This window comes from Cucurbita moschata, unplaced genomic scaffold (genome assembly GCF_002738365.1).
Source record: "Cucurbita moschata cultivar Rifu unplaced genomic scaffold, Cmos_1.0 Cmo_Scf00018, whole genome shotgun sequence".
NCBI lineage: Eukaryota > Viridiplantae > Streptophyta > Magnoliopsida > Cucurbitales > Cucurbitaceae > Cucurbita > Cucurbita moschata.
The window spans coordinates 3,491,756-3,517,722 of NW_019268534.1; the positions used below are offsets into that span (position 1 = coordinate 3,491,756).

Here is a 25,967-nt window from a genome sequence, read left to right on the forward strand (position 1 = left end):
TAATTTTATTTAAAATCACAATAAAATCATTGTTCTTCTAACATTCTACCAAATGAACAATATATATATATTTTTTATTAAACAATTAAAAAAGGGGAAGAAATATTTAAAAAAAAACGTTCTAAATGATTGAAAAATGCTAACTATTATTTAATTTCAACTTTTTTTTCTTTAAAAAAATAAAAAATGATAAAAGTGCGAGAATTATTTATTAACCATTAGTCTAAATATTGGGTCGAGTTTTGAATCATTAATATGTTAGTGAAGGTAATAATATTTAGCGAGTAAAGTCATATTAATAAATTTCTAAAATAATTTTTTTAATAAAATAACAAATAATCTATAAATATTTTTTTTTATTTAAATTATAAGTTTAGACAGATTTTATGCTTTAAATGGTGTGTTTTATTATATTATTTAATTATAAAAAATCATTAACTTTCAAAACTCTTATAACATTTAATATTTAATTTTGTGTTTAAGAGAGTTTTTTTAAAGTCTCAACAGTTAGTAGACATGAAATTAATAATTAGAAACTCATTTGATAATCAAAGAACTATCAAAAACATTATTGAAAATAAAAAATTTAAATATTAATCTATATAGAATTTTACTCCTTGTGTAAAGAATAAGTATGATTTGAACTTAATTTAAATCATTTATAAATTATAATACTTAAAAGTCTCAAAGCCCAAAAAAAAAAAAAAAAAAAAAAAAAAAAAAAAAAAAAAAAAAAAAAAAAAAAAAAAAAAAAAAAAAAAAAAAAAAAAAAAAAAAAAAAAAAAAAAAAAAAAAAAAAAAAAAAAAAAAAAAAAAAAAAAAAAAAAAAAAAAAAAAAAAAAAAAAAAAAAAAAAAAAAAAAAAAAAAAAAAAAAAAAAAAAAAAAAAAAAAAAAAAAAAAAAAAAAAAAAAAAAAAAAAAAAAAAAAAAAAAAAAAAAAAAAAAAAAAAAAAAAAAAAAAAAAAAAAAAAAAAAAAAAAAAAAAAAAAAAAAAAAAAAAAAAAATCTGACTATTCTCTTGGAGCGGGAGAAAGAAGCACCAAATCTTACTACCACTTTCCATGGTCATTAATATTCTGGTTCATCTGCAATAATTTAATGTTATTAAAGGTCAATATTAGCATAGTTCAACGTTCAAATTTGTACGATTTTAATATCTCTATTAGAATATAAACCGTACCTCCGCCTTCCTCTTCCATGTTGTAATCATCTTCATCGTCGTCGAAATATTCGTTCTGCAGCTCAATGATGTTAGTATGAGAAAATTTTCAAGAGTGAATATTAAGAAGTTTAGGGAAGTTAGAGTACACATGAAACACAAAAAATGGATGTTAGATCTTAAATGAAGATTAACCATATAACAAAATCCAACGGTTCCTGTTGAAACCTGATAATAGTCGTCATCGGTGAGTTCCTCGGACTGTGCATCGTCGTCTTCTTCGTCTTCATCTTCTTCTCCTTCTCCTTCTTTTTTCTCTTTATCATCCTTATTCTGTCCCTAATGAAGCCAAGAAAGAAAAGAATCGGCGCATGAATCCGTATAAAAGTGTGAGATTCCATATCGGTTGGGGAGGAGAACAAAACATCCTTTATAAGAGTATAGAAACCTTTTGTCTAGCGGACATGTTTTAAAAACCTTGAGAGGAAGCCCGAAAGGGAAAGTCCAAAGAGACGGCTGTTCCCCGAAAGGGGGTAGACACGAGGAGGTGTGCCAGTAAGGATGCTGAACCCGAAAGGAGGTGGATTTGGTAGGGGTCCCACATCGATTGGAGAAAGGAATGAGAGTCAGCGAAGAAGCTGGGCCCTGAAGGGGGGTGGATTGTGAGATCTCACATTGGTTGGGGAGGAGAACGAAACATCCAAGAGTGTAGAAACCTTTCTCTAACAAACGCGTCTTAAAAACTTTGAGGGGAAGCTCGAAAAAGAAAGCCTAAAGAGGACAATATTTGCTAGCGGTGGCCTGGGTCTAAATCATAAATTGCAACGGAACGAGAGATTGAGGGGAAAATGTCTTACCTTGAGAGATTCTTCACGCTTCTCAAGGAAGTCCAGTTTTGTAAGTCCTGTTAGAACACATACCACCAACAAGGATCCATCAGCAGGTGACTAACAGAAATAGCATCGGCATAGAATTGGTCGAGAGGGAGAAATTCGTATCATCCCAACGAACCTGACTCGGGATTCCATTGAACTTTTCGTTTGCTCCGCAACTTCCCTTTGAAACCTGAAAATTTAACAGTAGAGTGAGTATCTACAATCATGGAGTGGCCCCATAAAGAAAGGATTGCAGTAGTAAATAAACAGATGATCTTAGTATAACTCTCATCCATCTCTGAGAGATCTTAGATTGCAAACCTTCAACCAGTTCTTCAGGAAAGTTCCTCGAAGTGAGCTGTAGAATTTGTGCAAGGGAATCGCGCTTCAACGTACTATTTGACTTGGTTCTATCGGAAAATCTCTCGATCTCAGTTTTTTGCATCTCTGATACAATAATACAAGCAGTGTACAGAATTACCAATTTTTTTTTGCAACAAAATGTTGAAGACAGAAAGGCAATAAAAACGCTTTCCAAAAGAGAACAAAGTAAGGAACACCAACTTTTCATGACATTTTCCTCTAGATAAAAAGGAGAGGCCTTCCAATAGTTCAGCAACCTAGAGTTACAAATAACCAAGCCTTTTGCTTCAGGTATATCACTGACGTTGGGTAGAGTTACATTCTGCAATTGTGCCAGAAAACATCTCCTTAGGAAAGGAAATACAGGTAAGCCTAAAGGTATATGTTTCTACAATTTGATGCATATTATCTTCGAACTAACAATTCACGTTAGAAGTAAAAAAGAGATGCTAGAGACATAAAAACTTCATAAATTGAGAGATGGATATAAGAATATAAGATAACCAATAATCTACGATACTTAGCACCGATGACGTGATAGCTAAGTGCATGAAAGAAAAGACCTGCAAATATATGCTTATATAAAAATGAGAAAAACCAAAGTCGATTTTCCTTTTTCTTTTTCTTTTTTTTTTTTTTTTTTTTTTTTTTTTGTGGAAAAAACCATCCTACTTATCCATGTGAGAACAAAAACCTTTGAGGGACAAGCTGCCAACTCAAATACCTTAAAGGTCATAGGTTCAAAACTTCAAATTATATTTGGTCATTTGTTCCGGAAATATCTTACAAGGAGAAAGAAGCAACCATACATTTAGGGTCAAAGTTAACCACAAAAGAAGTACAAGTTCAAAGAGAGGGAAAAAAGGATACCAATAAGTACAAAAATAATGTACTACAGATTTCATCAATAGCTAACAGCCTTTGATTCATCTTTCAAACTATCTAAGGTTCATGCCTCGAATGTTAGCGCCACAGTCACTCAAGATTCGGCAAATATAAGTGAAATAATGCATGTATTATTTACAATGTGCTAATTTGAACTCAGTCAAGCATCAGTGAAGATTGTTGGCATATACCACCAGTCCGCCATTGCAAACTAAGTGGAAGTTAGGACTTTTCTAGCTAACAGAACTACCCACCTCTGGGAAAAGCTCGAAGGGTTCTTGCTTGGCATACTGAAAGGACCCACCACCACCTCGTCCTCGTCCTCGCCCTCTAAATGCCATCCCCTGAGTGTAGAACAAATGAGTAAATTACTCAAGGGACAATACAAAAAGGAAGTCTAATCTCAAATGTCTATTATCTTACATCTAAATAATAGACAGAGTTGTTTTCATCATTTAATGGAGAAGGTCAGTATGATTCAATACCTGGAATTCCTTAAACCTTCTTGATGACTTGCTCAAATTATGGCTGAAACAAACAAGAGTGCTCCCTAGCACGATGCTACACTACACACGTCCTGAGAAGAACAAAGATGGAGATGGCAACATACTGATTTTCAGAAAACTTGAAATTGAAAGCATACCGAAACTCATTTCATTAAAATGTATTAAGAGTCATACATCTTAAACACACCGTTTATCCCTTGTAAACGACAGGCTAGAGAATTTTCAAAAACATAATGACTAATTTCCTAACCAAAATCAAAATCAACGATAATACTGTAAAATTCGCCTAACAATAGTGAGGAGGAGGACTTGCCTAACAATAGTGTCTTCTTTCCTCTGGCGATTTGTAGCCGAGCAAAGAACATTATAGTTCATACAAAAGAATGGGAAATGGCCAAACAATATTGGAGGACGAAGAGACTACACATCAAACCATTTTCATGTGAAGGGAAATGCGCAAATAATCTATAAACATAGTTCATACAAAAGAATAGCCATGATGTGGAGCCTTGAAAAGTGATAGTCATTTGAAACAGGTTGTTAAACTATAAGTTTAGTAGTTGAACATATTTATGTCTAATAAGTTCATGGTTGTGTTACAATCCATTCCAAAGCACATTCTGATTGATTGTCTTACAATTCAGTTCAACATCTACCATATCAATTGTCTATCATCTTAGACCTCCATTATATCCACTGAAACTCAAAGAAGAAAGAATGTGGAAAAGATAAGCAAACTAGTTTTTCTGACTTCACTAATTCCAAGTAATATGCATATCACTCACAAAGCTAAACGTGATGTGCATGTAAGAATCAATTTTAAACAGCTCTTTGTTCTTTCACAGATCAGAAAACTTGCAATAAGATGTTAGATACAAATGATGGCCATCATTGCATGAGATGCAATGCTATACTAAGAAAAAAGAACTAAATCAGTATTATTCAGAGCCCTATTAAGAATGATATCAGTCATTTATGTGTATCTTAAAAATCTGGTGAACATGTTTAAGCAACTGACAACTTTCTGCAGGATTGGTGGTATGCGAAAGAACATGCATCTTCTCTTTCAATTCATTCTCTATAGTCATTAAGTAGTTCAAGTCATTCTACATTGAAGAATATGTCTACTAACAGAAATGTACAACAAACGAAATTCAAACACCACAATCAACTCATCTAACTTCGAAGTTTTAATGTTCAAAGTTCCAACCATCTGATAGCTAGAACACAGGAATCAAAAGGATGCAACAGCATAATGTAGCTCCCCTACACACAAATTGCTCAAAAAACCATTCATAGGATTCAATCAATTGATAGAAACTCCTTATTTAGAGGTGAAATTCTGCAAGCATACGCAGCTATCTCCAACTCTTTTCATTTTCCAAATGAGTTAGAGGTCCGAACAAGGCTAAAACACAAGCTCCTAGAACAATCGGTTACTAACCCGAGCCTTACGAATTTAACAGGAACAATCGACATCTTAACTTAACCATTCGAATCCTCCCCTCCTCGAAATTAACATAAATTCAACCACAAAAAAAGGGAAAAAAATCATGCTCTCTCTGTCGCCATCGGGATTCGTAGAGAGTACCTGAACTCATTGTGGAAATTCCTGACAGCTCCGATATAGAAATTTTCATTCGTATCATACAGACCGCCAAGTAACAAAGTAGCTCGATTGACCGTCGCCGGCGATATGCTAGTGGGTCGAGATTAAGGGGATTTGGGAAAGGAAAGGCGGGGAAGTTTGAAGGAGAGCGAGCGGGGAAAGAAGAGAGGAAGAGGAAGCGAAGAGTTGAGAGGTGCGGCACATCGGCCCCATTATCCACTTCAATCCAACCCATGTGAAGGCCCACTAATTAGGGTTTTAGGTCCTTAAACCCTACTAATCTTGACTAAAAGATTAGAGGTGTTCGTCTGTTAAGTAGGGTCGGGTCGGGTGACTATGAACTAAAACATCAAGTAAAGTTGTAAAAATATTGTACGCGACTAAAGTAAATGAGAAGTTATCTCTACATAAAATGACGAGATGCAGAGTCGATTCAACGAACGGTGACGAGATGTGCGATGTTCCTACAACTAATGATGTGCAAATGACGTCGATTATCGAAAAATGTTCCCTCAAGGATGTAAAGACAAAGATAGTGAAAGAAGGAAACCGAAACAAGACTTTCATTTTTAGGGTATAGTTTGTTTTTAGTTTATTTTTTAAAATTAAAAAAAAAACCATAAATATGAAACGTCACAATGTAGATATGTTTGAATGGACAATCATGTAACAATACAAGTCTACCGCTAGCAGAAATTGTCCGCTTAGAGTGATTGCATTGTTCAGTCGACTTTAGTTTTTTTTTTTTTCTTTTCTTTAATTCGTATATCTAATCAACACAAAATTAAAAAGTTTAAGATTCCCATTACATAAAATTAAAAATATACTTAATAAATTAATTAATTTTTACAAATTTTGAATTTATTAACAACTACTACACAGAAAGTTGAAAGTTTATAGACCTATGGAACGAAAGTACAGAGATCTATTAGACAATTCTAAAAGTTTCGGAACAAAATAGAAACGAAACTTCTAATGAATGGTTTAATTTTTATCTAGGACTGAACAATGATTCAGAGCCAATTGAATTATACGAGAAGTCCTCGATGTTTTTCGGTGGCATCTGTGGCATTTGTGGCATGGCATCCTGAACCATCTTCAAACATTCAATGAGCTGTGACACCACATGATTCATGTCTGGCCTTTCAGCCGGAGTTGACCATGTGCACGACAGAGCCAACTCCACAAATTTTCCAACGGAACAACTTTCTGTGGACCCTCCTAACCTTGGATCAATAATGTCTTGGATATTGCCTTCTTCAATGAAAGGCTTAGCCCAGTCCACAATGTGGATGTTGTACTCGGAGCCCTTGATTATGGCAGGTCGCCCGGTCACCAACTCAAACAGGATGATTCCGAAACTGTAAACGTCACTTTTCTTGGTGAAGTTTCCAGATAAATGAATCCTGCAATGGATTTATATGTTTCAATTCTTATCAGATTGGACACAACAAAAATTTACTTGAATAGCGGGAATATCTATTATGTCGAGTTTAGAAACTAAATAGATATAACTATCTTATAGTTTAAGTACTAAATGTGTTCTATAATATACGTGGTTGCTGATGAGGACCACTTGTTGAGGGTTGTTGAGAGAGAAGTCTCACGTCGGCTAATTAAGGGATTGATCATGGGTTTATAAGTAAAGAAATACATCTCTATTGGTATGAGGCCTTTTAAGAAAACCAATCATACCATTGTGGAGGTTCATGCTTCTTAACATAGTATCAGAGTCATGCCCTTAACTTAGTCATGTCAATAGAATCCTCAAGTGTCGAACAAAAGAAGTTGTGAGCCTCGAAGGTAGGTGTAGTCAAAAGTGACTCAAGTGTGGAACAAAGGGTGTACTTTATACAAGGTCTCCAGAGAAGGAGTCGAACCTCAATTAAGGGGAGGCTGTTCGAGGGCTCCATAGATCTCAGGGGAGGCTCTATGGTGTACTTTGTTCGAGGGAGTGTTATTGAGGATTGTTGGGAGAGGAGTCCACATCGGCTAATTAAGGGATTGATCATGGGTTTATAAGTAAGGAAATATATCTCCTTGGTATGAGGTCTTTTGGGAAAACCAAAAGTAAAGCCACGAGAGCTTATGCTCAAAGTGGACAATATCATGCCATTGTGGAGGTTCGTGATTCCTACCACCGCTAACTATCAGAATACTCATTTTAGTCTAGGAAAAAGAACCAATGCATTGACTGTTGATACTTACGTAGGGTCGACATATCCGAAAGTGCCAGCAGGACATGTGGACAAATGAGTATCACTCTCATTTGCAAATACCCTGGAGAGTCCAAAATCTGATATTTTTGCTTGCATTCTTTCATTCAATAAGATATTTGAAGTTTTCATATCTCTGTGAATTATAGGTGGCTTGCAACCATTGTGTAAATATTCCAACCCTGCAGTTTGTTTACTAGATGTCACAATCTAGAAGAATGAACTGATAAGTTTTTGTGTTGATTGTATATACCTTGGGCTGCATCAACTGCAATTTGGAGTCTTTCCATCCAACTCAAGACCTTTGTGTTTGGATCTGTCTCAGTAAAAGGGGGGAAAATCATCATATATAGGATACATACATTTTAGATCGATATCCTTTGTATGATAATATTATAATTACCGGATAGATGCTTGCGTAGATTTCCATTAGACATGAATTCGTAAACGAGCGCCTTATGCTCAGCCTCATCACAGTAACCAATGAGAGAAACCAGATTTCTATGATGAACAACGGCTAATATTTGAGCCTACATTTGCAAAATACATAAGAGATGAGTTCACTAACGACAAGGCTGCAAGCAAATTTGAACCATAGAAAAACTGGACGAACCTCTGCTTTGAATTCATTGGGGCCTTGTTTTGAAGATGCAGACAGAAGCTTGATAGCAACTTGGGTTTTATCACTTAATGCACCATAGTACACTTTTCCAAATCCTCCTTCTCCAATAGTTGTTTTCAAGTTATCTGAGATAATAAGTATCTCCGAGTACCTAACTTGGCGGTTCTTCGATTTAAGTAACCGTTCTTCAATCGATCTTTTGAGATTCTCTGCACCAAGGAAAAAATAAACAGATTTTGGTACATTTACACCTATGGCGTCAATCATCACTCAGGGAACTCTTTACCCTGTTTGCCTCAGTTACATTGTCTCATAAATAAGTTATAGAAGCTAAAGAAATGAGAGATTTACCTCTTCGTTTTCTCCTTTTGTATATTACCAAAGCAACCATTAAGATAGGGAGGAGCACAGCTATTATACAGGAGATGATTATAAGGGCCAAGTACTTCTTCAGCTTGCTATAGCATTTAAGTGATGCACAAAGATCTGGATTTTCACCCACACTTGTACAAGCAGAAGAAAATGTCAAGTTTAACCAAATGAATTTTCCTTTGTATTTTCTATTAATCATTTAATAAATCAAAACGGTATTTGATTTTTTATTTTCAATTCTTGAAAACTAAACTTATAAACACTACTACCACCAATGATTCTTTTGATAACTCTTTTTTACATATGTTTTCAAAATTGAGGCCAAGTTAAAGAAAAATAAATAAATAAGCAAATTTCAAAAACCATAGTAAAGAAATTAGGAGGAAATGAGCATAAATTTCAAAAACGGAAACAAAAAACAAAATCGTTATAACATGAGGCCTAAATTAGAAGGTGACAACATAGCAGTAAAGAAACAGGGAGAGTGAGAAACAGCTTAAGAATAAAGTGAGGGGAAATAAACTTAATTAGATAGCTAACCTTAATGTAAGTGATCCAGCTTCAGCCTTTTGCAATAGAGCCTTAGGAACTGAGCCTGTGAACTTGTTCCTAGTTAAATTACTGCAAACGTAGTAAAGAGATAGACAATATAAAATTCATCCTGGTATTTCATTTTCTGGATATCTGGATTGAAAATATGAAGCTTACAGGGTTCTTAAATTTGGCAAATTTCCTAAGAAATCTGGCACCGATCCTGTTAACTCATTATTGGACAAATCCCTGACAGAGAACAGAATAGTAAGTTGGCATAAAATCGGTATTCATTAACTTTTCTTGTTATTTGAAGTCTTTGTTAGGCCTGATTCCCTTAGATATAACTATTAAATAAAGAATATTTCTTAAGGGATGCTTACAGTGATGTTATTGATAGGAGATTCGCGATTGAAGCAGGAATTTCTCCTGTCAAGTTGCTTGAGCTCAAGTTTCTGCTTGCAAGACAAAGGAGAGAAACGTGGTGTTTAATATAACAGATGAATCACATAAGCATTGAACATTCTCCTAAACCACCAAAAGGAAAAATGATATGAGCCCCAAGAGTCCAGGACTGATACATGGGCTCTAAGTTTGAGAAATTTTCATCTACAACACAACATGAAATCAAACGTACAATTCAAATGTACGCTCTGTGGCAAAATTTGATGTTTTAAGAGTGCACTCACATTGAGAGGATACTTGATGCGTTACTGTTGCTGCAGGTTAAACCAGCCCATATTAATTCACTTGGAAAACATGGGTCACCTTCCCAGTTTCTGATCAATCTGAATGCTTGCTTGACACCCATCATAGCATCGGCTATTGTTACCAATGGAAAATAGAAGATCAAATGACAATCAGGTGTGAGCAAGATGATAAAACAGGATGATGCCATATTCATAATTTTGAGACGACTCTTCCTAAGTTCAGTCATGTGAAATTATCACGGGTCAGGAAAGATGATTCTAATCTACCAGCTTATCTGGTAGTATCCTTTCTTAGAAACAATCAGTCAATGTGGCTCCAGCATCCTAAATTATAGCGAATGCCCACACATAAAATAACATTAGGAATTAAAGAAACACAGACAAGAACAAAAGATATATACCATCTTCAGAAACAGTTGATGCATTTTGCATCTCTTTTGCAAAATATATCTCAAAGCCATTCAGTATGGGAGGGAGGTCTGATCCCTTGGCAGCAGAAATTGAAAACTGCAGTTGGCCTGAACTATCTGACATGGCATTTAGACTGAGAGATAGGGGCTTCAAATAATCAAGTGTAGCATTTGTTGTTGCACTTCGTTGCCCAGTCAAATCAATCTTCAGTCTCCTCTGTTTCCCTTGAAGCTTTTCAATCTCAGCAAAGTGGAAGTAAACATAAAACTGTGAATTGGAAGGTAGGGGTACCCAGAAATAGCTCAAGGAGCAAGTGGCATTCTGTTCCTTTGCAGCAGTTCTCAACAATGTATCTGGTATTTTGTACGCATCATTATTTCCCTGGCTTATGCTAGAGTTTGTGGCACTGAAATTCAGTAGGTCAACGTTCAAGGGGTTCCAAATTCGATCATAAACATCGGCCGGGTATCTAGTTTAAAAAATTGCAAAAAGTCAACAACTTCAAAACCATTACATTGGTCCTGTAACATCAATTGACTAGAACTCAGTTTATTACAAAGAACATGAAGAGCTGAACTAAATCAACAATGCAAGTTACCTTAAAATCGATCTGCCACCAATGTCGGAACGCTGCATTGTGATGAGTGCCTTGGCCGTGGTTCGATAAATGGTATTATCTAGAGGTCGCAACTCCAATGCTGAAATGTAAGGCACCCCTTTGCTAGTGTTGAAAAGACAGACATTAATGTAATCTGTGGAAGGGGTATAGATGGTCTCTACATATCCATTGTCCCAATCCACTGTCCACCACAGATTGGCCCCAAGGTATAAATCAAAAATAGGGGTAGTGTTCTTTCCGTCATAGTTTCCATATAGAAACGAAGCTCGAATCAAGTAAGCGTTGTCCTTTCCTTTTTCAGGCTTTAGGACATAACAATTCCTTCTCCCTTCAGGAAAACTTCTCACATTTTTTAGCTGTGGCCTAAGATTTCCAGAGTTGTTAGCGGAAACTGGCCGGCTAATTCCTGTATCTACAAAGTCTCGATCTGATTTATATAAGATGCCGTTATCTATATAATCTTCATCCGCTCCACAATCAATGCTAATGAAACCTAGTACAAGTGTTTGAGAGTAGGAATTCAATAAGATATGCATTTTCAATTCACAAGCAGAGATCCAAAAGGGAAAAAACAGATCCAAAGTGAATAAATTAGGTCCATAGTAGATATTTTCTTATATTTGATGTTTAAGATGGAAAATTTCTCATCAATAATTCCACTCGCTCAGTTTGTGCACCCCAAAAACTATAAACAACTCTGCCTTAGCTCATGAAACCTTGAACCCAGTGTTCCATGTTGATTTTTTTTCTCAAAACAAGTGGGATATTAGAATATGGAATGAACCGTTCAGATCTTAACAGCAAGAACCGAAACAACTAGAATCCGTTTACACTCTAGAAGAAAACAATGAAAGTAGAATTAAAAATCCGTCAAGAGAACAAACAATGAATGGAAAATTAAGAATCCGTCGAGAGAACTTATGCTAATCATACAACTTACCTGAGGGGTTGTCTGATGCAAGATTACGACCGCCATATCTGTTGTATCCAGCAGCTAGTTTGGAGTTGCAGAGAATAGTCAACACACAGAAGAAGATGAACCAAGATTTCAATAAAAGACTAATTATGGTGCTTGAAACTTGCCGGCCATTTCCAACGTAATCCATACTTGAAAGCACTAAATAAAGCAGGACATTGGCCAAGCAGAAATCCTATGGATTATGAACTTAGCCGAACAACCGATAATGAAAGGAAAAAACAGATACTTCTTTGATCATTCTGGGTTCCCAAGTCTTTCCTTTCCTTTCCTTTCTTAGATTCTACGTGTGGCCATGGACGACATACCCAAGAAGAAGACAGAATAAAATAAAAAACGGCGTCTAAGATGAAAAGATATGGTTAATTTCAATTAGAATAAAAACAACAGTCTTCTACCGGACTAACGAAAATACACTTTTTACAGAAATTGAATTTACACGCTCACACATGCACAAAAGAAAGAAAGAAAGAAAGAAATTCCCATGGAAATAAGCTTAATAACAATGAATAGGTCCAGAAAAGTAACCGTGAGAGGGGAATTGACATGTGCAGAAGACTCGAAAGTCATCGCCATCGCCAGCAGTGACGCAATAAATTTAAGCCAACGATGGGGTCCAGCGAAGAAGAAGGCTCACAGACACCTGTCCAACATCAAAACTTCAATTCAAAATCGAAAGGTCAGTTTACGAGTCAAAAGAGTATTAAGAGAATACGTCGATTACCAAAAATTAATTTGCAGCTCAAGAAATTTGACCCGAAAGGCCGGCACCAACATACTTAGGGTTTGAAAATTCAACATCTCTGATAAGCCTATGATTGATCTCCCTTCTACTTGTTTTTCCTTCTGATTTCTTCATAGCCACTGCTGTTTCGATCGGGAACTCGAAGAACAAGAACAAAACCAAGATTTAGACGTCAATGTCAATATCGGGAGAGCTTGAAGATTCAGACGGGAAAGTTCTTGTGTTCTAAGAACTGCGATTGATGGGCGTTTGGCGGCAAGGAGTTGGCGCGAGTCCAAGTTTCCGTTGGCTGCTTCCATTGATTTCAGCGAGAGACTCAACAATGATTAATTTTGAAATAAAATATTTTCTCTGAAATTTTAAGATAAAATTAGCTAAATTAAAAACAAATTATTATGGTATTATTAAGTTAATATGTAATTTTTTAAATAATCATTACTATTTTAATAATCTTTCTTTATAACATTTATTTATTTATTTTTTATTAATGTCACTCAAACATATTTAAAATCTTTCCATTTACATTATATTTGGTTTTTGTTTTAATAAAAATATAAAAATTAATAACAAATATATATGGTTTTTGTTTTTTAAAAAATAGAAAATAAAATAAATATATATAAGTAAAAAAAATTTAGATTAATCAATAATTGTATTTATTTCTATTGTTATTTATATTTCTATTCATATTAGATTAAATGAATTTTATTATTTATATACTTTATAAATATTTTTAAAAGATATTAGAGATATCCTCAATCTTTCATATAAATATCAAACCTTCTCGTTTTGATACCACTTGACACAATCGCACTTTCGAAGGCAGCGGACTAGCGATTGTGCGGCACTCACTTTCCAGCGACAAGTGAGCTTAAGCCAATTTGTTCTTGCGTCGCCTACGGCCAAGCGACGTATGATCGAGCCTCTAGCCTCGGTTTTAGAAAACGAGGAGAGAGAGAGATTTTAGAAAGAGACGTTATATAAGCAAGCAAGAGAAAGATAAGAACGGCTTAGCATATATAACCTTGGGTAGGGAGAAGTTGAGAACCGGATATTTGATAAATTGACAAATTTTTTAAATAAAGAAGTAAAAATAAATTATCAAACGAACTATTATTTGTTTTTGTGGTATCGACTATGGACCTTTAGCCACAACATGTGGTTAATGATTGTTACGTATAAATTCAAAAGATTTTGTTTCAAATTATGACCCTCTAGCTTGGGTTCCATCGTTTTAGACATAAACTCTGTATCAAATATTTATATCTCTTCAAATATGAGCAGAGGGAGACAATTTCAACCTAATTGACTTAAATCGATGTGTATAAAGCCAAATTTGACTTGGTTTTTGAGGGCAAAATTGGTAATGAGGACACAAATGACATGAAATTAAGTTTTAATTAAAGAGTTCGTTCCTCGAAGTCTCACACTAAAGCGCTTTTGGAGTTAAGTAAACGAATCAATATTTGGATCTGCAGGAGAGACATCTGACCTTCCTACTGATTGAATCACTTTAATCAGTTGAAAAAGGTTTCTACAAAAAGAATTGCAACACCACATCAGGACGAGCAGGGTAGTATTAAGGTTCGGTTCATTTGAAAAAGAGGTCGAGAAACCGTGCAAATGGTTGAACTGATTACTTCGAACTTTGATTTTTTAGTAGCCTGAAAATGGTCCACTCATAAAAGTGGAAGTAAATATGATTAAATATCTAAAAGTCGGTTATACTACATCACTATTATATTTATACATGATAGAGGTGATATTTGGTTCGATTTAATCAGTCTTGAGCGAAATCAAGAACCGAATCAAACCTTTCAGTCTAGTAAAAACAAGAGTCGAACTAATTTCCAACTAAGAACAAAATAGATAGGTTTGGGTTCGGTCGGTCCGGTTAGTTTCGAGTCCTAATGGGTTTTATGTGTAGACTACCTTGGAGAAGGAGCTATTTCAGATTCTGAGAGGACTCTAGTGGACATGGCACGAGTTTGTGCTGAAGTACTTTGAAGGACTGCCAAGCACTCCTTGAGCTCCTCCAAAACATGGCTCATGTCTGGCCTCTGTACAGCATTTGGCTGTGTGCACGACATGGCAAGTTCTATGATTTTCCAAGCTGAGTTTTTGTCAAAATCTCCTCCTAACTTGGAATCAACAATGTGTTCAATATCTCCTGTTCTGGTCACAGACTCCACCCAGTTCAATATGTAAAAGTTCCCCTGAGAAGATTTTGTTACTGCAGGTTGTCCCGTGATCAGCTCAAGCATGATGATCCCAAAGCTATACACATCACTTTGTTTATTAACGTTTCCATGAGTATGAGTTCTGTGTATTAACCACATAAAAATGGATATCCAAGTCAATAAGAAACCGAAGTGTTGAGTACTCAAAAGTTCTTAAAACTCTACTTACATAGGATCGAGATATCCAGGAGTACCAGCGAGACGAGTTAAAAGTCGAGATTGATTTTCAGTTGAAAAAGTTCTGGATAATCCAAAATCAGCTATTTTAGCATGCATTGTCTTGTCTAATAATATGTTCGCAGGTTTTAGATCTCTATGAATGATCGGGGGTTTGCAGCCATTGTGTAAATACTCCAATCCTGAAATATGCATAGTGCAGGCGTGCAGCCCAAATTAATAAACTTCATATAATCACGTCTTATCCTCCAACCCCAATCCCAGCGGATATTGTCTGTTTTGGCCTGGCCTGTTACGTATTGTCGTCAGCCTCACGGTTTTAAAACATGTCTACTAGGGAGAGGTTTCTACACCTGGTAAAGAATGTAACGTTCCCCTCTCCAACCGACGTGGGACCTCAACCCACCCACCTTGGGGCACAGCGTCTTCGCTGATACACCTCCCAATTCTGGCTCTGATACCATTTGTAACAGCCCAAGCCCACCGCTAGTAGATATTGTCCTTTTTGGCCTATTAATATCGTCATCAGTCTCACAGTTTTAAAACGCGTCTACTAGGGAGAGGTTTCCAAACCCTTTTAAGGAACGTTTCGTTCTCCTCTCCAACCGACGTGAGACCTCACACCCAGCTTCAACAAATTGGAGAGATAAGATATAAACAAAGAGTAGATATTGTCCTTTTTGGCCTATTAGTATCGCCATCAGTCTCACGGTTTTAAAACGCGTCTACTAAGGAGAGGTTTCCACACCCTTATAAGGAATGTTTCGTTCTCCTCTCCAACCGATGTGGGACCTCACACCCAGCTTCAACAAATTGGAGAGATAAGATATAAACAAATGGTTTTTTATTTTGCTTACTAACCCCGAGCTGCATCCACTGCAATTTGAACTCTTCCAACCCAGCTAAGAACATTCATATGTGAGTTTGTATTTCTGCCTGCATGGAAAACACATAAAGAATTAAGCTTAAGTTAGCGTAATGTTAGATTAAAAGTGTATCTCAATGAAGAATGCAAAGTATTCTATACAGTACGTACTTGATAAATATTGTTCTAAACTGCCATTAGCCATATATTCATAAATAAGTGCCCTGTGATCGCCTTCATCACAGTATCCAAGAAGAGAAACCAAGTTGCAATGATGAAGAACCATAAGAAGTTGTGCCTGCATTATTATAATAAATGTTTTACAATTAATATGATATATTAATGAATGAAATAAAGTAGTGGCAATCAGCTTAGCTCCTAGTTTAAGTAGCTGTATGCGATCTCGGTTGGTTGGTTTAAAAAGAGAAGCGAAGCATTTCTTATAAAGGTGTGAAAACCTCTTCGTAGTAGATGTGTTTTAAAAATCGTGAAGCTGACGGTCATACATAACGAACCAAAGCGGACAATATCTGCTAATGGTGGGCTTGGGCTATTACAAATGGTAGCAGAGCTAGACACCAGACGGTGTGACAACGAGGACGCTGGGCCTCCAAGGGAGGTGGATTGCGAGATCCCACATTAGTTAGAGAGGAGAAGGAACCATTCCTTATAAGGGTGTGGAAACCTTTCCCTAGTAGATGCGTTTTAAAAACAGCGAGGCTGACGGTGCTACGTGATGGACCAAAATGGATAATTTCTGCTAGTGGTGGGCTTGGGCTGTTATAAATGGTATCAGAGCCAGACATCGGACGGTGTGACAACAAGGACGCTGGCCCCCAAGGGGGGTAGACTGCGAGATCCCACATCATTTAGAGAGGGGAACAAACCATTCCTTATAAGGGTGTGGAAACCTCTCCCTAGTATACGCATTTTAAAAATCGTAAGGTAGATGGCGATACATAACGGACCAAAGCAGACGATATTATATACACGTTGGCAGTGGGATATGTACCTCTGCTTGAAATTCTTTGTAGCCTTGTTGTGATGTTGGTGAAAGCACCTTCACAGCAACCATGGTTTGTTGATCTTCAAGAACACCCAGAAAAACTTTCCCAAATCCTCCTTCTCCAATAACCACTCTGAAGTCTTCAGTAATACTTACAACCTCCAAATAAGTGTATCGTCTGTTCTTCAATCTTATCGCTCCTGATCTTTGCATCCTTTCAACCGAATTATTATTGCCTGAGGAAATTCTAAAACTTCAAAATGTAATAACAACAATCCAGGACCAGGCTGTTTACCAAACAAACACCAAACACTGAGTGAATAAATAGAATAAGTGAAAGGAAGAACATGCCTTTGTTGGTTCTTCTTGTATAGATAATCATTATAATCACTCCTCCCAACAGAACCAGGACAAGGGCTGCTATCACGCCGCAAAAAATAGGAACTGGAATGCCCAACTGCTTCTTTCTGTGCACGTTGCATGGAGGCGACCAACAGAGTTCAGGATTTCCTTCCACACTGAATTAAATCAAGAAGAAGAAAATGAATTCCTCTAAGTTTGTGGCTGTGTTGAACTTGAATGTTCAAAATAAAGATAGTTTAAGGAAAGAGACCTTAAAACTAAAGTGCTATCTTTGGACTTCTGGAGAAGAGTTTCAGGTACTACACCAGTGAGTTTATTCCCACTCAAATTACTGCATGCATGGAATGAGAAGAAATATAGGTTACTCTGTTATGTATATTGAAATAATGAGATGTTTTTATGATCAAATGACATACAGATATTGCAGTTGTGGTAATAGGCCCAAGAATTCTGGTATTCCTCCTTTCAACTCGTTATAGGATAGATCTCTAAGAAATAACAAGAATCATGACAGTATTAAACATAAATGTGGCAAGCAGCTCGATTATGGTCAAATCAGAGGGTTTTTGGAGCATGAAAATTGAAATAGTTACATGGAGTTGATTGCTGTAAGAAGGGAGATGGAAGCTGGGATATCTCCTGTCAAGTTGCTGTTGCTTAAGTTACTGCATGCCAAAACATAAATTTGGATATCAGTGACAGATTACAGAAATTTGAACTCTTGAGTCAGTGAGTTTTCTGGATGAGAAAGTACTTAACAGTGAAATGATTCTAGGCCAAGAAGGGGGGTTAGTGTTATTGCTGCAAGTCAATCCCTCCCAGGAGAATGCTGGTGGTTCACAAGGATCTCCCTGCCAATTTTTACTCAACTTGTAATGGCTCTTGATGTCCCTTGTTGCATTCACTGCACAAATGTACACATATATATGAGCAACTGTAACGGATCAAACCCACCGCTAGCAGATATTGTCTTTTCTGGGTTTTCTCTTTCGGGCTTCCTCCTAAGATTTTTAAAATGCGTTTGTTAGGGAGATGTTTCTACACCCTTATAAAGATTGATTTATTTCCCTCTCAACCGACGTGGGATCTCACAATCCACCCCCTTCAAAGTCCAGCGTCCTTGCTGGCATTCGTTCCTCATGGTTGAAGAGGGGAACGAGTGCCAACGAGGACACTGGGCCCAAAAGGGGTGGAATGTGAGATCCCACGTGGTTGAAGAGGGGAATAGAGAAAGGAATGAGAACGCTGAGTCCCGAAGAGATTGGATTGTGAGATCCCACGACGGTTGAAAAGGGGAATGAAACATTATTTATAAGGGTGTGGAAACCTCTCCTTCACAGACACATTTTAAAAACTTTGAGGGAAGCCCGAAAGAGGAAGCCTAAAGAGGACGATATTTACCACCGGTGGGGTTTGACGAGGTAAGACTCTGTTTGAATGATTTTTTAAACACTTAGAAAGTCATTCTAAATAGACGCTAAAGAAAAGGAAGAGAACCGTACCATCTTGGGAGAAGGTGAGTGAATTAGTAGTGTCCATGGTATGGAAAATCTGAATGGCATTAAGGATAGGAGGGAGGGAAGAGGCAGAGGTTGCAGAAATTGACAATTTATTAACTTGGTTAAGAACCACATCATAGCCTTTTGAGCAAAGGGATTGTGGGGTGAGATATTGGAGCAGTTTAATGGAGCTGGTGATGGTATGAACATCGTTGAATGTAATACTCATCTCTCGAAACTGCCCAGATGGAAGCCTCTCAATCTCTGCAAAATGAAAGCAAAAGTAATACCGAGAATTACTCCCTTCCCTAGGCGTCCAGGTATACTCCAATGGAAAGCTGGAATTGGTGGCACGACATGCCGTTTGCAACAGAGCCGGCGGCACCTTGTGTGGATCATCGTTGCTCTCAGTTATAAACGCCTCCGTTGACACCAATATCGAATTATCACCAAATGCATCATCACATTCGTAACCTTCCCAATATCGATCAAAAACATCTTGCGGGTATCTGCATTATAATTAACCAAAAGGGTATAGTCGGTTGCTTTAGTAAGTAGACTATATCATTGCATGAACATATCCTATCCATATAGTTTTATTCAAATCTGCCATGACATAGCCTAACCATATCATTTCCTGAGCTACAGTTACATTATGTGTATCGCGTCCTTTTCGTATTCTATCTCAAACATATCATCGAACACACCATACGCAAGAGTTATCGTACCATTCACATATCATAACATATGCATACTAAGCAGAAGTATTGATTACCGAATTTGTTTGGTGCCTCCAATGTCCCTCAGTGCCCAAAGTTGTAAGGGTTTTGCGTCGTCACTGGGATCAGTTGGGTAAAGGGAGATGTCCAATGGTCGTAATTCCAAGGCAGAAATGTAAGGCACTCCATTCGCGATTCCAGTGTTAACCAAACAGACGTCCAGATAATCCGTGCCGCCGGCGGAATTGGAAGAAGGAGGAGTAACAGCATCCAGAGTTAGACTACTTAGTCTTATAGTAGTCCAGAAGTTCACGCCCAGATACAGGTCGAAGATCGGGGTGGTGTTTAAGCCGTCGTAATCGCCATACACAAACGAAGCTCTGATCAGATATCTTTTACTACTGCTCTGTTCTTTCATCTGGTTCTGATCTGGTGCAAGATGATAGCAATTCCTTGTGCCGTTTGGAAAGCTTCTCAAACTCCAGTATTGTGATGCCAAACTCGCACGAAGCTCTGGTGATATTTGATAGCTCATTCCTGAATCCATCATATATTTGTCAGACTTATAATCCAACCCAGGCCATGTGCCTATCGTGTCTTCAGATGCGCCGCAGTCGATGTTGATGAAGCCATCCACCGATCCTTCTTTCTGCAGCAGAGAAGCGGCGAGAAGGCATCGGCAGTGGAAGCCCATCGCCAGAAGACATACACACGCACACACCACAGAAGCTAAGCGCGATTCCACGCCCATGCCCATGCCCATACCCATTACCAAGGAACGTAAAACAACCAAACTTCGCCATTTTTGGGTCCCTAATTATTCTCTCTATATAGAACCAAACTTCATTGTTCTTGAATTTCCACTCTTAATTTCGAATCGGACGTGCTTGACTGGCATTTCTTAAACTTCACTATCAAATTCAAGTCATCAAGGAGAGACTAGGCTCTATATGGTCCCTGGTACCATATACCCATATACTGGGTCTGCCGAATACGATAGTTTAGTCTTTGATTTCGAGTCCCAAATTTTAAATTACACTTTCTTCTCTCCTAAGCTTCAAAACTCAGCTATTATTCCAAACTCCGCTATTATTCCAAGCTAGCTGCATCAATGCACCTGTCTAGTTCGGTCGTTTACCCGTTCTTTCTAAAAGACATTATAAATAGAAAACATGAAAGTGTCACGGCCCAGTAGTCGGCTTAACAATAATGACATTTGTCGCTAGTTTCGAGTCTTGAATAGAGAACAAAGCTAGAGGGACCTGCCAAGGCAACTTTCGGATACTATGTAAGTTTAAAACACCGCAACTTTTTTTTTTTGTAGTGTTACAGATTTTTTATAATATTAAAATTCAAATTTTTAAAAATAAAATTGACGGAATATTATATTATAATTTTACTTATGAATTATTATTTAATTTATGAAGATATTTGTATTTTTTTAATAAAAATTTCGAATTTTTAAAAATAAAATTGATGGAATATTATATTATAATTTTACTTATGAATTATTATTTAATTTATGAAGATATTGTATTTTTTTTAATAAAAATTATATAGAAGAATGAAAACCATTATTTAAAAAGTTTCTTATAAAAAAAATAATTAAAAGACTTTTACGGAAACATGCAAAGAGACTTTTTTATTTACTTTTTATTTTGAATATAATTAATTAATTAATTGATATAATTTGAGAAGTTAATATAAATCAGTAATTTAAATTAATTAATGAATAATAATTTTTAGAAATACTTACTCACTTCTAAAAATTAAAAAAAAAAATTATTAAATGAATTAAAAATATAACCTGTACCAATTATTTAAAATTAAAAGTTTATATAATTTTATTAAATATCATTTATTTATTTGAAGATAATTATTAAAATTATGAGTAAATAAATTCAAAAATCTAAAAGGTATATTATACGTAATATATTTATTAATAAATAAAAATTAAACTAAAATCTAATTACTTAAAATTATTTTAATAATACGACAAAATAAAAATGATATGAATAACCTTTCAGTTAATTAATTATTTAAACAAAAATATTATTTATTGATATGAAATTGAGAAAGCATTTTTAAGAAATATAAAACACATTTATTTTTTAATCTAAAAAATCTAGGGTCGAGCGAACTAGTCCATACTATACATAAAGTAGAGTAGCTCTTAAAGAGCAACACGGTGTATATTTGGATTGGGTTGGAATTTTTTTTAGATCTACCTGAAATTCAGGTTGGTAACCCGAATAGGGTTCCCAACGCCTTCTATTTTAGGGTTGGGTCGTTAGGTTATTTATTTATTTTATTTAAAAAAAAGTTCATTCTTATATACCCTACCTATCATATTTAACCGTTACATTTGTTACAAATATTAAATATTCTTAATTTTCATAGTGATCATAAAAGTGAGGTTGGACGTTGGATTGTGAACCCTATTTCTAGTTTTTTGGGTTGACCTGACCCAAAAAGTTCCAACTCACTAATCAAACTTATTTTTGTTTTTTTGGAAAAAATAACCCAACTAAAAAAACCTAATACAACCCAACCTAACCCTAGCGTTACGTAATTCAAGTTGTCTAGGTCAAGTCATATGAACACCACGACTACACACATATTTAGATTAAAATTTGAATTTCGATTTAATACATAACGGTCCCGATGTTCTCTTGTAGCTTGAACGCGTTAGTACACCAAGAAAACACATTCACATAGCATACGAGTAGTTTAAGCTTAAAAACTCATACAACTCCTCAATAATTCCGATCTTTTGAGTCTTTGACCCAATAATGTAAGGTTAAATCATTAAAATATATATATATATATTTATATATATATATATATAGACAAAAATTTGTATATAAAACGGTGAGACGAATAACTCGACTCGATACAGTGTAGACGAAAACTTGTGCGTTGAACTCAAATATTCTACCGTCAAATAATATAGGGTTTATGCACTGTTTCAGATCTCAATTTCTATTCAGTATTTTAACGCATTTAACTCAAATATTAATTTTAAAATACTCATAAACCGATCAAAAATAATATTATAACATTTAAAAGTATAGAGATATTTCTAAAATAAACAACCATTCAATTTAAGTGGTACAAATTAGGTTTAATTGATCGGATTCTTCAAATTATTATTATTATTATTTTTTTCTGTAATATTGAAATTTGAACATTTAATTTATTTGGATATTTTATCTATTTTAATAAAAATTATATTGAAAAAAATGAAAACTATTGATTAAAAAGTTTCTTGGAAAAAATAATTAAAAGATTTTTATTGACCCTTTCCTCATTTACTTTTTATTTTGAATATAATTAATTAATTAACTGATATAATTTGACAAGTCAATCTAAATTAAAAATACTTACTTAATTCACTCCTAAAAATAAAAAATTTATTAAATGAATTAAAAATATAACGTGGGCTAATTATATAAAATTAAAAGTTATATAATTTTATTAAATATCATTTATTCGAAGATAATATTATTCCAAATATATTTATTAATGAATAAAAATTAAACTAAAATCTAATTTATTAAAACTATTTTAATAATTTGAGAAAATAAAAATAATATAAATAACAATTAATTATTTAAATTGACTAATGTAATAATATTGTTGAATCAAATAAAAATATTATTTATTTATATGAAATTCTTAAAACATTTTTAAGAAACATCAATCACATTTATTTTTTAATTTCAAACATAGGTAGTCGAGCGAACTAGTCTATACTATGCATAAAGTAGAGCAGCTCTTAAAGGGCAACACTAAGTGTAAACACGGGTTGGGTTGGAGAAAATTTTTAGGTTGGAGAAAATTTTTAGATCTACCTGAAATTCTGGTAACTCGAATAGAGTTTTCAACTATATCTTCTATTTTTAGGTCAAGTCGTCGCGTGTTTATTTTTTTATTTAAAAATATTCATTCTTATCTACCATATATATCACATTAATAACTAAAATATCATGAAACTCAAATATCAAGTTTAAGAAGTTATCAAATATTAAATATTTTTTATTTTTCCAGTAATTTTAAAATTTTCACAATAATTGTTTCGGTTGATCTGATCAAAAAAACCTCCTACTCACGAATCAAACTAAATTTATTTATTTATTTATTATATTTATTTGAAATCAATGGATTTATAGTCGAGACATCCTACACCTTTTGTTAAATTATTTATTTATTTTATCACAGCTCATTTTTTTATTTATTTTATTTTATAATGTAAGCTTAGAAGGCTGTCTGAAATAAAATAAAAAAATTTAAATTTTAAGATAATCTTCAAAGAAAAAATCAATTCTATAAACTTATATCAATTTTTAACATTAAAATTCCAATATTACCATTATATCAAATTATATATATATATATATATATATATATATATATATATATATATATATATATATATATATATATATATATATATATATATATATATATATATATATATATATATATATATATATATAAAATTTATTAATTATAAATTTGGATGGAGTTGAAATTAAATAAAATTTATTAATTTTCACCTCTAAAATCAATAATAAATTATAAATAATTTAACATTAAAATACTATTTTATATTTTATATTTCTAAATTGGTTTTATTTCTGAATTTTTAAATGTTTGAATTTCAATAAACCTTAAAATTACCCATTAATATTTATTATTATATTATTTTAAGATGGGTTAAAAAAAAATATAATGACTAAATTCAAAAAATACCCATTAATTTTCATTATATATATGACGTCATAAATATTAAAAATAGAGATTTCTTTAAGTACTACCCGGTTATATTTATACAATTATTTATTATTTTATTTTATTCTTTGTTTATAATTATTTGACTTTCATCGAGTTTTAAATTATTTATTATTTTATTTTATTCTTTGTTTATAATAAAAACATAGTTCAAATCTTATTTAACTTTCATCGGTATCAAGTTTTCGAGGCGACCCAATGTGAGACGAAGTTTCAATCGAGGTATCGTAGCACCTGTTGGTGACAACAGAAAACTGAAGTGAGATTGAGAGGAGGAGTGATTTGAATGATGGGGAGGGAGGTACTTTTATAGGGGAATTCCCGGAGTTGGTTGAGAGTTTTGTGGATGAAGTTTGAATTCACCTCCTCCTTCTCTTCGGTAGTAACTAATTCAAACTCTATTATTAGCTTCAACACCCTCCCTTAAACTGAATTCTGCGGAAATCAGTTTAGGACTTCACTTCATCTTCTTGATATACATCTTGTATTCTGCACATCCCCATCTTTCTTCTAAGCTTCTCGAACAATGGTTGTTTCAAGGGCTTTGTGAATAGATCTGCGATTTGTTCATCACTTTGGCAAAAGTTGAGTTCAATAATGCCTTCTTTACACAAATCACATAAGAAATGAAATCGAACATCGATGTGCTTGCTCCTTCCATGCAACACAGGATTTTTGGATAACTTAATAGTTGACATATTATCACAATATATAACCGTCGTACCTGGTTGCTTCTGATTAAGAATTTCAAGCATTTTTCTTAACCAAATTGCTTGGCACGAGCATGCTGCTGCTGCCACAAATTCTGCTTCTGTAGTTGAGAGTGTTACAATAGGTTGCTTCCTTGAAGACCAGCAAATAGCTCCTGAACTCATCATGAAAATACTTCCTGAAGTACTTTTACGATCGTCTATATCACCTGCATAGTCGTTATCTGTATAGCCAACCATCTTCGGATCATCTCCTTTCTTGTAGAATACCCCCAAATCAAAGGTTCCTCTCACATAACGAAGTATCCTTCTTGCTGCATTGAGATGTTTTTCCGTTGGATGCTCCATGTAACGACTTATCATACTAACTGCATACATGATGTCTGGTCTTGTTGAAGTTAGGTACATCAAACTTCCCACAATTTGTTTGAAGTACCTGTTATCAACCTCTCGCCCGTCAATATCCTTGTGCAACTTTAAACCCAATTCTGATGGAGTTCCAAATGTGCGCTCATCCAATTTAAATCTTTCAAGTAATTCTTGAGCATACTTCTTCTGACAGATAAAGTTACCCGCGGGAGTTTGAGTAACTTCTACTCCAAGAAAATATCTCATCAAGCCAAGGTCTGTCATTTCAAATTCCTTCATCATGCTCTTCTTAAAAAATTGAAACATTTCTTCATTATTGCCGGTGAATATTAAATCATCAACGTATAAGCAAATAATGATAATGTTACCTCCCTTTTCAGTTTTCACATACAACGTATGTTCATACGGGCATTTAGTGAATCCCATCTTTTCAAAATGAGAATCAATGCGACTGTACAATGCCCTCGGAGCTTGCTTTCAACCGTACAAAGCTTTCTTCAACTTGTATACTTGTTCCTCTTTGCCTTTTTGAACAAAACCTTCTGGTTGCTCCACATATACTTCTTCTTGAAGCTCTCCATGTAAGAAGGCCGATTTCACATCAAGTTGATAAATAGGCCAAGATT

General features: G+C 34.6%; 3 protein-coding genes across 4 annotated transcripts; all 3 read right to left on the reverse strand.

Annotated features, from left to right (window-relative positions):
* Positions 1-976: 976 nt before the first annotated feature.
* LOC111455808 (glutamic acid-rich protein-like) lies at positions 977-3,859 on the reverse strand. Its single transcript, XM_023097426.1, has 9 exons — positions 3,768-3,859; positions 3,537-3,626; positions 2,599-2,719; positions 2,356-2,481; positions 2,171-2,224; positions 2,017-2,063; positions 1,388-1,498; positions 1,181-1,235; positions 977-1,085 (listed from the first exon to the last, which is right to left on the reverse strand). The coding sequence occupies exons 2-9, from the start codon at positions 3,621-3,623 to the stop codon at positions 1,069-1,071; spliced, it is 618 nt and encodes a 205-aa protein (XP_022953194.1). The 5' UTR covers positions 3,624-3,626; positions 3,768-3,859; the 3' UTR covers positions 977-1,068.
* Positions 3,860-6,290: 2,431 nt separating this feature from the next.
* On the reverse strand, positions 6,291-12,885 carry LOC111455804 (probable LRR receptor-like serine/threonine-protein kinase At1g05700). 2 transcript variants are annotated; one of them, XM_023097422.1, is made up of 14 exons: positions 12,634-12,885; positions 11,819-12,513; positions 10,858-11,371; positions 10,250-10,728; positions 9,828-9,960; positions 9,522-9,593; positions 9,316-9,387; positions 9,148-9,228; positions 8,587-8,738; positions 8,227-8,444; positions 8,017-8,143; positions 7,867-7,929; positions 7,606-7,795; positions 6,291-6,803 (listed from the first exon to the last, which is right to left on the reverse strand). In XM_023097422.1, the coding sequence occupies exons 2-14, from the start codon at positions 11,982-11,984 to the stop codon at positions 6,389-6,391; spliced, it is 2,682 nt and encodes an 893-aa protein (XP_022953190.1). In that variant the 5' UTR covers positions 11,985-12,513; positions 12,634-12,885; the 3' UTR covers positions 6,291-6,388. The 2 variants fall into 2 exon arrangements, with proteins under 2 accessions (XP_022953190.1, XP_022953189.1); XM_023097421.1 differs by having other exon boundaries at positions 11,819-12,497; positions 12,579-12,885.
* Positions 12,886-14,270: 1,385 nt separating this feature from the next.
* Positions 14,271-20,269, reverse strand: LOC111455803 (putative leucine-rich repeat receptor-like protein kinase At2g19210). The gene is made up of 12 exons (XM_023097420.1): positions 19,525-20,269; positions 18,753-19,258; positions 18,010-18,154; positions 17,844-17,915; positions 17,667-17,738; positions 17,501-17,581; positions 17,239-17,405; positions 16,894-17,123; positions 16,053-16,179; positions 15,878-15,952; positions 15,009-15,198; positions 14,271-14,921 (listed from the first exon to the last, which is right to left on the reverse strand). Exons 1-12 carry the CDS (start codon positions 20,235-20,237, stop codon positions 14,528-14,530), a joined length of 2,772 nt encoding a protein of 923 aa, XP_022953188.1. The 5' UTR covers positions 20,238-20,269; the 3' UTR covers positions 14,271-14,527.
* Positions 20,270-25,967: the final 5,698 nt, after the last annotated feature.